General features: G+C 36.1%; 1 protein-coding gene across 2 annotated transcripts; it reads right to left on the reverse strand.

The window, feature by feature from the left end:
* Nucleotides 1–935: 935 nt before the first annotated feature.
* nol10 (nucleolar protein 10) lies at nucleotides 936–18,141 on the reverse strand. 2 transcript variants are annotated; one of them, XM_056768786.1, is made up of 21 exons: nucleotides 17,962–18,141; nucleotides 17,455–17,500; nucleotides 17,246–17,344; nucleotides 17,069–17,146; nucleotides 16,598–16,635; nucleotides 16,150–16,286; nucleotides 15,707–15,772; nucleotides 15,285–15,345; nucleotides 15,122–15,207; nucleotides 12,054–12,132; nucleotides 11,821–11,970; nucleotides 11,668–11,734; nucleotides 10,629–10,681; nucleotides 10,043–10,169; nucleotides 5,111–5,190; nucleotides 4,937–5,035; nucleotides 4,580–4,666; nucleotides 4,321–4,488; nucleotides 3,922–4,226; nucleotides 3,129–3,231; nucleotides 936–1,374 (listed from the first exon to the last, which is right to left on the reverse strand). In XM_056768786.1, the coding sequence occupies exons 1-21, from the start codon at nucleotides 18,025–18,027 to the stop codon at nucleotides 1,216–1,218; spliced, it is 2,154 nt and encodes a 717-aa protein (XP_056624764.1). In that variant the 5' UTR covers nucleotides 18,028–18,141; the 3' UTR covers nucleotides 936–1,215. The 2 variants fall into 2 exon arrangements, with proteins under 2 accessions (XP_056624764.1, XP_056624763.1); XM_056768785.1 differs by having other exon boundaries at nucleotides 3,922–4,229.
* Nucleotides 18,142–18,515: the final 374 nt, after the last annotated feature.

Genomic DNA, 18,515 nt, shown 5'->3' on the forward strand with positions numbered 1-18,515 from the left:
TGGAAAACAAACGGTTCTGGGGAAGCTCATACAACCCATTTTGACTACCACAGAATTCTTGACAATTGTCATTGTGTTAGATATTTATACAGGTTTGGAACTACTTGAGGTCGAGTAATTCATGGCAGAACTGTAATTTTTTTGGAAGCACTATCCCATTTAAATTGAGGAAAACCATACAAATGTTTATATTTCCTTGACGCACTGAATGAATTTGTGGCCCAGTGATGGTTAAAGAAAATGTTGAATCCCATCACATTAGTTATCAAGGTAAGAGCTGGTGTAAGCATTATACACAAATATAAGAATACAATAATAAAAAAAATATTCAAACTCGAATCTGTTTCAGTGAATGCCCAGTTTGCACTTGTGAATGATGTACTTCACTCATAAAAAACTGTTAAAATTCAAACACATTTTTGCCTATAAATGTGCGGCCATGTCTGTTGACGTTGGTATTTAAATATGTCCTTTGAAGTAAATATTTGGTATTTTTCTTAGTTATGATCTATAAGTGAACAATTTGTCAGTTACGGTGACCCGTAACCGAAATGTGACCTCTGCATTTAACCTATCCAGTGAGTAGTAACGCAAGTAACGTAAACACACCACTTTCTCTTCAGCGCCAGGGGAGTTGGGTGCCTTGCTCAAGGGCATACCCTCTTACCACTAAGCCACAACTGCCCCGATATGTGGGCCACAACTACATACGTATGTAGTTTCCTCTTTATCAAACTTTTTTGGCATGCTGTCGAAGATCCTGAGTCACCTTTCCTCTTTATTTTGTCAACCTCTGTGTTTATGTTAAACCAGTTTTGTAAGTGTGAAACCAGGAATGAGTTATGCGGGTGAGAATAAATAAAAAATATTGGTATGTCTAGCGCAGTAGGATTCAGTTTGTTGTGTAAATGCAACAGATGAACCGAGAGCAGAAGTGGGTTAAAATGTTTTATAGTTCTTTACAAAACAAAAGCTCCTGTTTAGACTACGCTGTGTGTTGTTGTGGAAAAGAGGACGGCGTTCAAAACACACGCACACACACAGTCTGTAAATGTGAAAGTGAGACAGTTCTTGCTCATGACGGCATCCTGTAATGAAAATTACAGTCGCATTACAGTCTCGTAAACATCCCTGTGCATGAAACAAGGAAAACATGGCAGACACCCGTTCGACACATTTTGACGGCAGAATTAAAGTCTGTGTGTCATTCCGATGTTAAAAGGGTCTTCTTCCTCGTCCTCGCCCTTGTCCTCGCCCTCTGCCCCTTCCTCTTCCTCCTCTGTTAGAATGAAGGTGACCTGCAGCGCGTCTGATCTTCCTCCTCTCCTCATGATGGTCACGTTCAGCCTGCTGTTGATGTCTCTGCTTCTCCGTCTGATAGAGATCAACAAAACAAAAATCATTATTCACAAGTTCACAAAGTAAAGAAATTAAGGCACAGAACAAATCTTCCAGTTTATAATCTCAATTGGTGCCAACTGAAATAACTAGCAATTTGTTGAGTTTTATATAGATTTTTATTTATTCTAAATGTGAAAATTATTCTTTAGGTCATTCTGACTTTAGGAATGAGACTCAGTTGAATGACTGAGCTTAATTTGACATTTTTATAAAGAAAATACAAGTGTATTATGCTTGTTAACAATTCATTTATGATCGATTAATCAAAAGCGTTCATTTAAGGTTCTTGATTTTTGATAAATCAACTTGAACACAAATGCAATCAGCAATCTGTATGTTGACGTATATCATGTAAAGTTACAAACATTTCTATTATGTGGACTATGATACCCCATGTGCTTTTGGTAGTATTAATAATTAACCAGTTAATCAATTGTTAATGGTAATCGATTAACAGAATTCCTACAGTTTTCTGTAATCTGGCTTAAATAATAGTTGGTCGAGGAATAGGTTCAACTACATAAATAAATGTGCTTTCAGACACGGCCTTAGAAATGTATTTAAACCTGACAAAGAGCTGGAACAAGAGTCCAAAGAAATCCAACATAAAGGCACGGTCAACTCTCTGCTCTATAAATACAGTAACAGAGCCGCAGACAACAAGCACTTGTTCTCATGGGAATGAATCACGTCTGTTTACGCTAAAACATTCAGGTCCACATACGAGAAGGGTTCAGAGTAAATCCAGTAAACAGATTTATTGTTTTCACGAATGTGAATCAGAGAAATGGAGTGGGTGTGTGAGAGGTCAGAGGACAGACACCGATTCTGAGAATCGGAGGAAAAATCAGGTCATTCTTGAGAGTGACACGGAAGAACCTTAGCTGAGAATCAGTCTAAACCTGTTTGAGAACAACACACTGACCTCCATCAGGCAGAGAGAAACATTTTACAGTATATACACATGTATTATATTTTATAATACTTCATTCTTTTCTTTCTTTTAATCTTTCTTAAATGCATTGTTGGTAAAATCTTTTTACTTCTGTTTTTAAATATAGAGATTTATGTCTTTCGTTCATTTTCACTACATAGACGCATCTTTTTTCTTTGTAAACACAATTTGCACTAGTTGTACATAGCCCAGTGTCAAATACACCAATGTGCAGTTTTTTTAATGCCAATAAAACACACTGAAACTGAAAATTAAGAGAAAGGAGAGTCAAAGAAAAAGAGAGAGAGCGTATTGTGAAAGACATGAATGATGTCATGCACTTATATAACAGCTGTTCTTACAATTATAAAGTGCTGACAGAAGAGTTCATTGAAAAACACAGAAACACAGGCTTTATGAACACCTTTTTATATCAATAATTTTTCTCTCTAGATTCTATATTCTATGTATTCTGTGTTTATTTTTGGATATTTCGAATATTCCGTGCAATGTCATGAGAAAAAAGTACCGATTGATCATTTTTACTTGGAGAATTTTGATTCTGAAGCATATTAAAATCACCAATATTAATTTGACCGCGATATGGTTTCCATGAAGTTGCCAAATAGTTGTATTGATTTATCTTGAGCAAGATTAGAGGTTAAGTCGGAATTCAAGAATGAATTTCAAAATATTGTGTTCAATTGTATTGGTATGAGAACGGGCGTTCACATGTTTTGTTTTCAGTTAGGTAAATTAGTGCCATGCACAGAACGTTCCGTTCGTACTTTACCTTTTTGAGGGTGAAGGTGAGCTGTTTACTTCCAACAGCTGTGTCATTGAGGTTCAACATGCCAGATTTCTCCTCTCGCTGCAGTCTCTCCTCAAGAGACGTCCTGTCCAATGAAAAACATCAGCCTTATTTTAAAGATTCATTTAATTTTCATCTACAGTGGACAGAATATGTGTCGAAACACATATCAGGCAACACAAATATAAAGCGATTATAAAGTTGCAAGAAGTTGAAAATTCAGACTGGGAATGATGCCAAAACAAATATGGTCAAAAAAGTAATAAAATAGTAATAAATGCAAGTATTTAGAAAATGAACCGAACACATTTGGAATTTGGACTGATTTGCTTTGGATTGAATGTGGGTCACATGACTAAACACAACAATTCAACAGCATTTCAAATGTATCCAAAAGCGTTGTTTTATTGACAAAAACACCGTCTCTGTGTGGACGGAAGGCAAAAATGGATGTCAAAAGCAAAGACATGTATTACAAGCACAAACTTAACTGACATTAAAAATGGACCAGCCACAGAAACATGTCATGACCTCTTTGTCAATATGTCAATATTAATCCAAAGATCCAAATAGGAAGCATTTGAAGACTCGCGAGTCGGTCATGTTCTCTAAATTTGGCAAACTGACCCTGAGTCAACATGTTTCGCCTGTCAATAAACCAGCCAATGGGTGTCATATGATGTGTTGTGGAGATCATTCATATTTCTAAACCACCATAAAAGTGTTTATCAATAAGACTCTATACTATAAAATGAGTATAAAACAGTTCACGTACTTGAGCATCTTTTGTTTGCGGGTCACGTCGCTGAAGCTGCGGAACTCTTCTCCTGCTTTGATCTGATAAAACCGGGGTTGGTTCTGCAGCTCCTGCTGAGGGTTCCCGACTGGATCTGAGGTCACTAAGCTGGTATTGCGGTCCTGTTGCCGACTTTCGTCCCTCTCTTTGAGCCGGCGCGCTCTCCCCTCCATCTTCAGAAGACGCCTCTGCTCCCTCACCTCCTCCACCCAACTCTTATCATCATCAGAGCTTTCATCGTCCTCCGAGCTGCCGCGGCCCTCTACCTCCTCATCCGCCTCATCCTGCTGATAAGACGAGTCGAGAGAAATCTCAGTTTTTACTTTCAATCCCCAACTATTTTAATCAGATGAATTTGTACGATCTCATGTTGTGTACCTCCTCCTCTCGCTGGATGAATTTGGTGAGTTTCTGTCTCCTCCTTTCACCCACTTTAGACACGATGGGGTTCAGCAGGCGGAACTCTTCGCTCTGTGCATCCACCTGGTAGTCTGGATTCTCAAACATCACCTTGAACCGATCGTCCGTCAGGAGGTTGACTGCGTCCTAGGGAAAAAAGGACGATAGCAGAACGAGAGATTTAAAGGTAAAGACGGACCAACATACTGAAATGTGAAATTAGGAAATGATCTCTCACGTTGCCCTTCTTCTTCCTCTTCTTTGTATTAAGATCGCTTTCCTCCATGAGCTTCATGGCCAACTCTTTATTGACCTTGGGCAGCTTCTGTTATGCACACAGATAAAACAACAAGACGACAGAAATACTCAAAGCCTTGAAGATAACGGACCATGAAAATTTGACAATCACATAAACTTTGACAACACAGTGAATTTTAGAGCAACGTGGGCATTGCTAGTGATGCCAGATCAAATATTAACAATTATATTTTTATATATTTATGGCCTTTTTGATACTCTATATTGATCAAAAATAACAATATAATGAAATCGACTATAATAAAAACAGGCGCCTCCAAACCATACATAATATTACCTTGAGCTGCACTCTCTGTGCTCTGGACTCATCGATCTTCTGTCGGATTCGGTCTTTCCGATACTCGTCATACTCGAAGGGGTTCGCCATGTTCTTCACCTATGGCACAAGTCAAATATGTTATCAGGTGAAATGCAAAAAGGTTTTCAAACAAATACTGTCATTCAGAAGTACCTTGTGGTAGAGTCTGATGTCCATGAAGAAGCCGTGCATGTAAGCCCTGAGCAGAGCGGAGCCGATCAGATGAGTCAGACCTGAGATGAAAACAAAAAATAGATATATTTATATTCATGGTTCTATTCTATTGTATGCACCATTAAACACATATAGAAATATACTTGTATCATTTCATGGAATGAGTCATTTTATTTCATGGTAAAGATATATTTCACGATATAATTATAAATCTATATCTTATATACCTAATTTTCCTAAGATTGATTGATTGATTTATTACAGTTCATTTAAATGCTCACCATAGTTAAAATGTAAGCAAGTTATGAAATTGTATAATAGATATCAAATTAGGTTCTGATAATCAGATATGTTATTTATTTATATTTATCCGTCTGGTTATTTCATGTGTATACTGTAAGAGTATATACATATATCATGTATAACAATGAAGTATTCTTTGTACTGTAGGCCTTCATCGCTCTTCCCTCTCTATAAGATGCATAATTTTAGTGTGTTGTGATCCTCCGTCTTTAGGTTTGTTTATTATTATTGTGTATTCTCGTGATTTCTTTGCACTGCAAGTCACGAAACTACAGACTGAAAGAAGGTCAAAAGAATATTTGATTTATTAATTTGTTACGGATGGATTAATTCAGTCTTTACTTGTATAATAACGTTTGTTTTGTAATTAGTAGGCGCAATATATAGAAATGAACAAAATGTTGCAACTGTGCATACCACAATGGTGTGCATTAAAATGGTCGGATTTGTTTTTAAGAAAAATGACGGTTCGCTTTTAATAGTGCTAATGATGCTTTCTTTCAATAATATGGAACATGCACAGTGTGTATATCATTTTTATTTTTTAAATACATTTGAATCTTATTTCAATCAATTTAAAAAAATGAAAGCATTTTCATATTACATATTATATTTAGCATTATTTATAATGCATTTCGCAATTTTCTTCTATATTGTGTAGCCCTAGTAAAAAGGTTGTAAATTATTTTTAAATTAGTAAAATAGACATTTACACATGAATGCATCTGCACTTATAAAAAATACTTGTCCTATGGATTGACAGCTAAAATGTAAAAAAAACCTGTTAATAATATATTATTTTGTAATTGCAATATAAAATAGCATAAGAGAAATTTATCTTCGTTGTTAGTTTGTTTTAAATTTTGCTGTCACACCATAGCACAAAATCACTTTCATTTTAGCGATTTGGGATACGCTTTCATTCAAAACAACTTACACTTACATTTAATTCGATTTTTTAGTGTAGCAACCGCTTTCAACCACTGTTGTGGACCAGAAACCACGCAGGGATATTTAATGAACTTTCACATCTTGGTCAACACATTGATTCTGACTGAAGAGATAAAACCAAACAACAACAAATTCTTTCCTCAATCTGTGACTAAACACTGATAAATATTCTTTCTAAACACTTCATCTCAGCTCTCCAGCAATCAGGACATCACTGCCACTTTACTGCAACATTTACATTGTCTTATTTTGTATATTTATGCATAGACACTTTAGGATTATACTACAGATAAACCACACATTATCTTGATTGACGTTATTATGAATGACTTGACAAACAAGTAAACAAGCTTTAAACCAATCAGAGACCGGGATCTCCTCACACAAACATGAGGTGGATCATTTGTGAACCCTGACATGATTAGAAAAGTATTCATTAGATATCTGCGTCCTCTCTCTCTCGACTGACATATAATCATGCATTCTACCCCCCACCCCACCACTCTCTGCGTTACATGACCTGCTTTCTGCTGATGCCGACATTCCTGAGCTGCTTCCTTTCATCTTCCCCACCTTCTGCCCAATGGACCGGATCTTGACATAAAGTCTGTCCTGTATAGCAGACCTTCTGTCTGACAGCACTCCGAGGTATCGTTTATATTTGGCATTAACATGCCATCTCGGTTATCAGAACAAGCAGAATCGGACCTTTAGGACACAGCGCGTATAGACTTGTCAACATCAAGTGGCTTCAACTTCTCTATAGTTTCCCTCCCGTTCTTTAAAAAAGCCTGCAATTTAAAAATAGTCCTGGTGCGGGACGATTTTACAGAACATGTATAATGGGGTGAATGAGCATGTTAAAGATAATGATACACTGAAAACAGGGTTTTGTACACCAAGTCAAATTCAAGAAATGTGTGTTTTCATGCTTTTCCAGTCTAAATACTTCATCAGAATAGGTGACGATAATGTGCTTAAAAAAGATCCTAAAATGACATTCTAAACTGAACATCATAATCACATTTTGGGTGGAGGTTGCTTTAAGAAGGTTTTGCATCTGAAATATTCTTATGTAGGCGCCTGCCACATGCGCAGGATTACGGCAAGCGTGGCTCGAGCAGAATGTTTTTAATGCGAACATGGTCTTATATGTGAAAGTATAAGCAGGGCATGTTTGTAGAACTACACAAGCTTTTGTACTTGACCACTTCAGCCGTATCACCATCACATATTCAAGCTGTGGTGGGTTTCACTCGCTCGCTCACACACACACAGACTCAAACGGTGTTTTTAAACACATCATTTGTTTATTGATGTCACAAACAAATAAAATAATCACATGAGTAGGCCTAACTTCTTGATCAAAAGCGACCACTTACATAGTTCTCATCTACTTGGGTTGGTTCGGCTGAAAGTGACAGCGTGTCGTTTCTTTGGATTGCGCCCTAAATAGCGTGCTGACATCAGCTATTAGCAACACTATATGATCTTGTTTCTGTGTGTAAATGATTTACGCTGTATTTTGAGCTCCGTTTCAATCTGAGCGGCTGCCGCTTTCGTCTTCCGGGTACGGTGCGAGACACGGCAGCGGGAAAACAGAGTATATTACGCCGTAGGCTATACAGTAAATACACACACACGCGTATGTTAGAAACAAACTAGTATAGTGTTGCTATTCGAAAATGAACGACTGTGCAACGTTCGGGACCAAGAGTAAACTTTCCGCTGTATTTGTCATCTGCTGCGCTGTAAGACGAGATAATACTAATAGCGAGCGGGGTTTTCTCTGAAGTTGTACGGGTAAATGTAGATAAACTGGCTGGATTGCATCGACATTACTCTGAGATCCGATCACAATGCGTCCTCGACTACCTTGGCATCAGGACATGCTGATCGAATAACATTCCGTTCAGGAACGTGTTAACGCTTTTCCTTTCAATGTGTATGTATAAACAGGATGTTCCGAAATATGCTTTAAGAACGTTTTGCTAACATTCCTATTGGGTTATGAAAACAATATTTCTAAATGTTTACTTGTACTTATAAAGAACATATCCAACATGTCCATATTGTTCTTCCCTAATCCTACCTTATACCTAAACCTAACAACTTCCTTACTATTAATAAGCAACAAATAAGTAGTATACTCAGGAAAAAGTCATAGTTAATGGTTTATTAATACCGTGGACCTTAAAATAAAGTGTGACCAATGTTCCACTCACAATTTAGTAATAAAATGCTTTTAGAGCAAGACATATAATGTTGATAAAACACTCTTTTTTTAAACATTTTTTGAAGTTTAAAAGAACTATTAGAGAACATACGCTCATACTTGTGGTTTCCGGTCCATAGTAACTCCAGAGCAATTCCAGTGTTAAGGGTGTGATATTTTCAAAACTTGAAATATAAATTCTCATAGAACATATTCATTACCAATATATTAAACATCTGTTACACTACAAAAAAAATGACTTTCTTAGTATTTTTGCCTTGCTCTCCACTACAAATGTCAAAAATTCTTGAATCAAGTTGCATTTCTTGATGAGCAAAGTGACAAGAAAATAAGTCTTGTTTGTAGACAAAAATATGAAATTACAGTGAATTTTTGTAAAATAAATCTGCCAATGGGGTAAGAAAAAAAACTTTCTCACTCACTTAATTGAAATTTTTTTGTTACCCCATTGGCAGATTGTTTATGCTTGTTTAAAGCACAAATTCACTGAAATTTCATATTTTTTTTTAAAAACAAGATTTATTTTCTATGTCATTTTGGTCATCAAGAAAATGTAACTTGAATCAAGATTTTTTTTTTTAACTTGTTCTGGAATCAAGACAAAATACCAAGTAAGAAAGTCATTTTTTGCAGTGTAATATTTTGCGAAGCCCCTGGTCCAGCCATCAGAAAAAATAAGTCTATGCACAAGTTTTCTATTTAAAAATATACTTTGTAGTATTTCTGTAAATTAAGCAATAATACCCAACAAATAGAGAGAGGATCGCTATTAATAGAACATATTTTTTTTAGATATAGCTATATTTTAATTTTCAGGTGACCATTTATGACGAATATGGAGCGTTATGGATATGACAATTTATTTACGATGGAAAACTTTAAGACGATATTTAAACCACCAAATATTGATATCTGACCTATTAGTAATCTTAAGGTTGACATTTGCATGGAATTGCCTGCCAGTCAATGTACATATCTTAATGTACACAATGTTCTTACAATAAATAGCCGGAAAACCAGACTCACCCAAACATTCTTTTCATACTGTATGAACGCCTCCATATAACCTGTCATGACGCGTTCTAACACCATCACCTGCCCTCGCACAACTCTAATGTGTTTTCAGAAGAAGAATTGTTCATTGATGAGTCAAATGTCTGTGTTTTTTTTCCTCACTTGCGTTGAAAACAAAAGTTCTACAACAAATATCTATATGTCGCCGAGTGCCGAATCAAAACTCACAGCCTCGTGACAGCCGTTTTGAAAAGTGTGACATTAAGTTGTAAACAATGTCTGCAATGGCTTCTTTTTGACATCAAAAACTAAAAACACAACGTTCAGAGGGAACGTATGGAGAATCGCCTAGCTTGGGTTCCACATGAACATTGTGAGGCTTTTGTTAACGTGAATTGAAGACTTACCCAGGTTCTCCAGGTCCTTTCGGGTGACGAACTTATAGTCGTCATAGATGGTGCTCTCTGGGTTCTCCTCCAGCTCTTCTGTGAGGTTATCTAGGAATGAGCACCAGCGTGGAGCCGGACCAAGAGCCTGAACGACAACAACAAAGAGTCTGAAACCTCACATAATATTATGCACTGGCATTACCATTATAAATGTTAACAGGTTCCTATTTTTAGTCACGTCCTACAGTGTAAAAACAAGAAAAAAGCACAGTACTTTTCAAGTATACATCATAACATGCTAGTATTTGTTGTGCTGCCTTTACAGTGAGGAGAAATAAAATTTCACAAAACTGCACAATGCTTCATAATCTTCCAAAAAACGCTCTGTAAGCAGGACACATTTTTTTGTGAAACTCTGTTCTAAATCATTTATTCAATCGAAACTGCTGCTTCCGTTTTGGCTTACATCATGAAGCGTGTCTTCACTCTTTCCGTTGAGACTGTGCACTACAAACACATCTAACGTGTGCGCTTGTACTCAGAAAAAATGAGGAAGGTGTACAGAATCACAATGACTCATCATAATAAACAATGTGTTACTTACAGGAATGTAAAAGGTGTTCATTTTGGGATCTTCATTGGCAGTGAACAGCATACCTACACAATTGTGTTGGAGAACAATAATCAGAAGAACAACAAGAAACCTGTATAAATAATAAGCACACTCGATCGGATGCACTGCCAATGTCAACACACTCCTCATGAACACGTACAGATCGCAACGTTACAATCATTATATAATAGTGTGATGATAAATAAAGCTTGCTAGGGATGTAACGATTTACCGTGAGCGGTTGAGATGTTAAATGAAGCACAATACATGTTTTGAACAGCAGGGGCGGCTGTGTTTACTGCAAACTTGTTATTTTTTAAATGTCAGCATATCCACGTTTACCAAGTTAGGAAAAGCAGACAAAGTTTGTTGATATTAAAGAGTTTCATTTTTCTTTTCTTTCATTTCAAGCAGGACCCATTTTTTTGTGAAACTCTGTTCTAAATCATTTATTCAATCGAAACTCAAAAGCTGCTTCCGTTTTGGCTTACATCATGAAGGGAGTCTTCACTCTTTCCGCTGAGACTCTGCACTACAAACACATCTAACGTGTGCGCTTGTACTCAGAAAAACGAGGAAGGTGTACAGAAACACAATGACTCATCATAATAAACAATGTGTCACTTAATTTGTCCAGCTCACTTTGTAAAAACAAAATCGTATCGTGAGATCAGTATCATGAATCGCATCGTGAGCTGAGTGAATCATTACATCCCCAAAGCTTGCAGAATAAAAAAAAGATTTTATAAACAAGATTACAAGTATACAGTGATATTAAGAACATTATTGTTTGATAAAGCTCTCATAATAATATAATATTAAAATAAAACTCTTATTATCAATATTGTGTTAATACTACTATCAGAAATAACACCGCGCCAGTGTCTGCTTAAACATGATACACGTTTAATAAGGTAAAATCTTTTTTTTATTAAACCAATTTTGTGATAATATTGTTACTGTGATAACAATAATAATATACTGCTCTTTTATGTTTTACTTGTATGCTATGGATATTTGTGATACTAACCAGAAGAAGGGTAAAGACACACATCATTGATGTTGGCCTGAGGTTCTATAGATGAAAACATTTTCCCCTGAAATGAGACACGACGTTTACAACATGTTAAACATCTTGGTGTAAAGTACATCAACAAAACTAAGAGCTGACGGCTGGTCTTACATTGTCTTTGTTCCACATCTTGATGATTTTGGAGTCTGCGGATATTACTAGATCCAGCTGGTTGTGGAAGTGAAGGGATTTGATGGGCAGACTGTAGTAATGATCTTTAACCAGCAGCGGATGTGAGGAACGCAGGTCATAGAGAAGAACCTAACAACACAGGACGAGACAGATTACTCCATACTGTCAGCAAACGTTTGGCTTAACGTTAATTATGAAGGTTAGCTTATAACCTGTCCGGTGCTGGTGCCCACCGCCATACCCAGAGAAGCATTAAACTTCAGAGCACTGATCGACGGGAGGCCTTGAACTCTAAAACAGAGGAAACAAGTGACTGTTGATCATTTAACATCTGAATGAGTGATGTTACAAGTGGATATTGAGGTAACAGAATCTAACACCATGTCTACACTGCACGCGGCACGACGTAACACATAGAACCCATTATAATTGTACATTTTGACCACAATGGATGCGAGTTTAGACACAGTTTAGACACATTGTAATGAAAAACATATCCATTAATCAAAATACAATAAAACCAAGGCATTATAAGAAAATAAACGTGAACATTTATTTTCACTACACATGAAATTCACAACACACTTTATACATAGAGCAGACTATGGACAGGTAAATTTATGAGCACAGAATATAACTGAAACAAGCTAATTTCACATTTTACATGATTTATTTTTGAATGTCTTGTAACTCTGTGTAAAGGTGTTAACCAGGATCTGATTGTTTTTAAGTTTGTTGAAGCTTCACTTGAGGCTAACTTTATCTAAAAGGTATTGTGTCACTTAATATTTACACCATAACCTTGTGCAAGCTGGCTAGTTCAGCCTTTAAGTTTTATTTGTGCATGGGTAACAAAACATTTTGTGTCATTGACTAGCTTACGATTCTCCCCACGGTCTATGAAAGCACCCACAGTTGTTTTTAAACTGCTTGAAAAGTTGTGTACTGTCTTTTTTCAAGTGCACCACATGACACCTATGGAGCAGCAGCTAATCACATGTCAATCATTTTGAGCTACAGGAAAAATAGAAAAATATGGTCGATTTTCATAAAAAATAAATACATTGCCCTCGTCTCCCAATCCCAATGCTCCAGGACTAGGCCTTAGTTAAATTACGATATTTAAGTCATTTTTAAAGACACTATCCAAGAAACATTACTGGTGTGAATCTTAAGACAACACAATTGCACAGATACATCTTAAGATATGCCAATGCAAATCTTTTCGATCAAGGACCAACCTTGGACCAACACTGTCCAGGTAGGGGAAACCACCCCCAAAGATGGTCTTGTAAAACACTGAAACTTGCTTCACAAACCACCTTTGTAAATGTGAGATTGTCAAGGCGACAGTAACCTACCCAAGCAAAGGTAGGAAATGTTTGTGTAAAAGATGTTGAAGATTAGGTGGAAGGATTTCTTAAATTCCCTATGACAAGCATGAGGGTTGCAAATTTTTAGCGATCTCTTTTTTTCATCAGCTGAAATTCGTTCATTGAAACAATATAATTCACAGGATACATAGAGAAACATTATCCAAAGCTGTAAAACTGTTGAAAACTGTTGCTGATGATTTCTAGATAGAAAAAAGTCCTAATGTGTGAAAATGTGAACCAGCAACCAGCATTTGTGAAGTGTGCTCTGCCTTTAAGCCTTAATTGTGAGTAAATAAATGATATCGTGTCACTTAATATTAAGGGTTGTGCAAGCTTGGTTTGTTCTGCCTTTAAACTTTGCTTACGGGCAACTAAAGGTGCCGTGTCATCTACTATTTACAATTGCAATGGTACTTCAATACAATGGCAAAAATGGAAATGAGCGATGCTAGCGGCACTAGAAGAAATTAAAAAGAAATAATGAAAAATGCAAAACTATGCATTTCTGCTGAAAGTAATATAAACATTTAATAAAAAATGCAAAGTGTTGTCAATGCAAATCCAATACGCTTGATTCCCAGCGAACACAAATTGAAATAAGTCATTTTGTATAAAAGCATTTTACAAATGCACAATTGTCATGTAATGTCGTCTAGAACCAGATCTTTGAACTGAGCAACGTCTTCACACAAAAACTTGCTTCCATGTTTAAAAGCGGCACATGAAGCAGAATAAAATATAACAGAATAAACTGCTCTCAACACTTATTTTTAACAACATTACATCTTAAAATGACAAAAGTTAATGTAATGACTCTAAAACATCAAGCTAAGTTGGCTTTAGAGACACATAATGGACTAAATCTTTGAAGCACCCTATAGAGCTCGAGGTCACGTGACCCGTTTACACCACCACACTGGCAGTCAAGGACAGCTGGGAGTGATTAGGAAAAGAATGGCGACAGAACGAGTCTCAAAGAAACAGAGTTCACTACACGCTCATAGCAAAACCTAAAGATTAAACATAACAGATCCCTATAATGTCTCCAGGCTGCTCTTAACGTGCATCAATAAAGCAGTAATACTCAAATCTGGTTTGAGAGATCCATTTTCCTGCTGAGTTTAAACTCAATTCTGATTCTGATTCTGAACACAGCTGAACAAGCTAATCGAAGTGTTCAAGAATATTTAGCGTTCGATTTATTGCAAGGCTGCGCAGATTGCTTGGGGTATGACATTAAAGAACCGCGAGAGCGATTAGCTTGTTCATGTGCTTTTATCAGAGTTTGAGTTGAACTTAACAGGAAAATGGATCTTGAAAATGGATCATTAGGGAGGGGCACTGAAACCCTGTATTAATCGGGCCCCGGGGCAAAATTATTATAAGCTCCCCCCTTATCTGTCTCTCGCACAGTTTGTATCTACAAAGCGCGCACACACATGAACAGCCGCATGGAAGGAAGATGCTCTTAATTCACGAGGATGGCGGTAAAAACTAAACGTTCAAAAGTGTGGTTACGCTTCACCAAAGTTGATGATGAGAGTGACAATGCTCGTTGCAACAAAACTTTGGAAACAAAAATAATCTGTCAAAGCACGCATCATGTACAGACAGAGAAATGCACGGATTTTGACTGCTTAGACCAATCTAGTTCATCTCTTGATGACCCAAGGATTAATCAAAAATATAATTTCTTTGGTTGTAAATTGTTTATTTTTAATTATTTATTTATTGTTAATTTTGTTCCTGATTTGTTTCTTTTTACATCAAAAAGTACCTAGAGGAATACCATAATGTACCGGACCAATAAGCAGTATCGATAAGTAAAGTGCAAAGTAAAGATAATTCATAGCAACCCTACATTGACAAACTGTTTTTGGGACAAATAAGTTCACATGACTCACTCTGTCCCGTCAGTGACGCTGCTGAGGGCGCAGTCCAATACAGCCACCCTATTCCTGACGCGAGGATCCCAGCATTCCACTCGCCCCTTCACAAACATCACAACACAATCGTTAACTACAATTACATCAACTCAGGTCACATATTGCACAGAATAACTCTCACCTCCAGTGTGCCCGCAGCAAACAGATGATGAACAGGGTTGATGTCGCACACGTTCAGTTGACTGTAAAGACATGACAGCTTCACTTAAAATCAATTTCAAATCCTCATCTGTTTAGTGTAACATTCAGTTTAAACAAAGAAAAGAAAAAATGTTTTTTCACATAGCAAGACTGTCAAAAAGGACAAAAGTGTTGAGATGGGTTAAATTAAGAATTAAAAATATATTATACTTTCCCTTGTAGTCATTAACACAAAACCTTGAAATATTATTCAAATCAGTGTTGAGAGGCCTAATAATTTATATTTTATTTGATGATTTCTTTAGATTTCTTTTAAACTATCAAAAGGGATGTTACTGATGATGTGGCACAGAAGCATTATCAGTGCAGTAGTCTGACGCCCTCTGATGGACAGATACTTACGCTGCATTTGTCTGTAGAGAATTGAGGAACCTGCCCTGCTCAAGGTTCAGCCGGAAGACCTCTGAGCTAAGAAAAATATGGATGCATTTCAAGATTCATTTCTTTTATTACAAAACATCAATTTTATTCAATCATTTTATTTAATTGGATGACTTGGCTTGAATAATGAGAATTGATAGAGTTCAGAATAGAAGTAAACTTTAATACAGTTTTAAAAGCATCTCGGGATGAGACCTCAAGAAGCTTTTTGATAAAATCACATAAGATTTGTTTTGGATAACTGCCATCATAACATTTGTGTTATTTAATAAGTTCAATATTTTTTTTTAAATGTGAAAATTTTTTGATTAAGAATAAGTAACTAACTGTAAACTTTTTATTAAATATGTTTGTAAACTGGACAGTCACAGATAGAATAATCAATTTTCAGAGTTGAATCTTACCTGGCACCTACAAAGAAGAGGTCACAGGAAGGGTAATGATAAGAGAAATCTCTTCCAAATTTCGGGATGCGAGTCTTATAGTAATGACCATGTTGAGAGTGAAATTCCACATAGCGATCTATATGCAGAAACACCAGCTGGATACAAACAAGACACATTTACACATATGATTCTTCCACACACAATCTTCCATCTGTTTTTCAGAAATCAAACTTAAAACTAAAACACATTTGTGACCCAGTCTGAAAGTGTAACTTTAAGATAAGGAGCATCAGTTTGATTTCAATCATTAAATTCACTATGATTTTAAAGTTATCCATAATGTCACAATGTTGTCTACAATGATTTTATGTAGAAAACAACAAATCCAAAGAAAATGACTTAAGCTGGGATTTCACAGACTGGGTCACATGTACACACACACACACACACACACACGCGCAGTTACCTTAGAGTAATCATCTGACAGAATATCAAACGTCACCACTGTTGGAAAAATAAAACACCAGGTGAGCATCATTACATCATCATGAACCTGTCGCAGTCATCACATCTTTTATAATTTCTAGTCAAAGGCTCGTTAATGAGAGCTTAAACTGTTGCGTGTGGCCATTCTGATTAAATATTAAGTGAAGTCAGACACTGAGAACATCGGACACCATCACACAGCAAAAACCTAGAGAAACCCTAAACATCACCTTTACAGCTACGCCTTTTTTTAACACACTAACCTATAAAATCTCTCACACACATATATACATATACATATAATATTTGATAAATATAATTATCTTGTAAAAATCTTGTTTTATTTTTACTTTGCTATGACTTTTTAATGATTTTAAATTGAGATTCATGTTCTGCAGGTAAAAAACTTTATGTATGAAATCCATGAGTTATTAATACATATAACACTTACCATCAGAGTCAAGGCATCGCTCAAATTTCTGGGATAACTGATACGTGTCGAAACAGCGAACTCTAGGCTTGTATGTGCCTGAAAAGATAAGCAACAAACAGATTGTTTTTAAAACGCTTATGAATTACCAAAAGTTTAATTTACTTGTTTTTGATTCATCACAGAAGAGACGATTACCTGCAGCTATAATGTACTGGCCATCACGAGACACTTTGATGGATGTGCAGAGAGTCGGCATCTCAAAATCCTGGATCAGCTCTATCCTCCTAAGGATATCTATTCAAGAAAAAGACAGATGTCTTTTTTAATACTCTACAGGAGAGTGTATTTTATATGCAAGTTATGGGAAAAGTATTTCATCTAATGTTAACATTATAAGGCCTTACCAACATCTTTATTCTGTAAAGCTCTCTTCTTCCGATCAGACAGCCACTGAAATTAAAATATAATAAATAATCTGACACTAAAGTTAAACATCATCGTCAACATAACTTCATTACCATTAAAAGCATCATATATATTATAAATAAAACCAAAGCATATACCTACATCCCTTATGGAAATTATCATTGAAATTATTATTATGTACAATCAATGTTATTTTTTGGCAGATTACCATTTGCAGTACCATAGTTTTACTACAAATTTCATGGTTAAACTATGGTCCCTGTAAGACATGTGATAATGGATTTACTACAAATATTACAGTCACACTATGGTTACTCGTAGGGCATCGTTACAAAAAGGGTTATCATATACTAAAGCTGTCAGGTAAACCTGTGTAATACTACACATAAATGAGTCTTGTCCTGTAAAATAATACAGTTTTGCACTAAAGAATTCATCGCAACATGTCATGCGGTTTATTTACTGAAGAATGAAAGGTGTGTTACCTCCGGAAGAGATTTGCCATGACTCAGATTATAAATCTTCACATTATTTACACTGGACACCTGCATGTCTGAAGTCGTTGAACACAACACATAAATCTGATAAATAAATACTGATGCAAACAGCCAGCATGTACATCAGGCACCAGAGCTGATCAGACACATGTGGTTATCACAACAGGAAGTGAGACGGTCCGTGTTCGTGTGGAAACACAAGGCCCGCAACAATAGTTCCTAGAGTTCGCCCTAATACTTTCACAAAACATTACAATAAACTCAGATTTCTGCTGAAGTCTGAATATGATTTTATGTAATCGACTTAAAAAATCGGCCAATACTCTTCAGGGAAAATATAAAGCTTTGAAATATTGTCGCAGTATAGCAGGGATAAGTTGTCAAAACGGCAGTTTTAAAGGGCCAGTTCTCCAACAAATAAAAGTTCTGTCATTATGTTTTAAATTGTCGTTTTGCGATCACAAACCTGAATATGACTGTGGAGCACAAAAAAATAATATATGTCGTATAATATAATAAAATATATAAAAAATGTTTCAGTG

Source organism: Triplophysa dalaica, chromosome 15 (genome assembly GCF_015846415.1).
Source record: "Triplophysa dalaica isolate WHDGS20190420 chromosome 15, ASM1584641v1, whole genome shotgun sequence".
Classification (NCBI taxonomy): Eukaryota; Metazoa; Chordata; class Actinopteri; order Cypriniformes; family Nemacheilidae; genus Triplophysa; species Triplophysa dalaica.

Coding starts and splice junctions, on each gene's coding strand:
- nol10 (XM_056768785.1), bottom strand. CDS start 18,027: ATGCAGGTGTCCAGTGTAAATAATGTGAAGATTTATAATCTGAGTCAT. Junction 11,971..12,053: donor TGGGCACCAGCACCGGACAG/GTTATAAGCTAA, acceptor CTGTGTTGTTAG/GTTCTTCTCTATGACCTGCG. Junction 5,036..5,110: donor ACATCAGACTCTACCACAAG/GTACTTCTGAAT, acceptor CTTGTGCCATAG/GTGAAGAACATGGCGAACCC.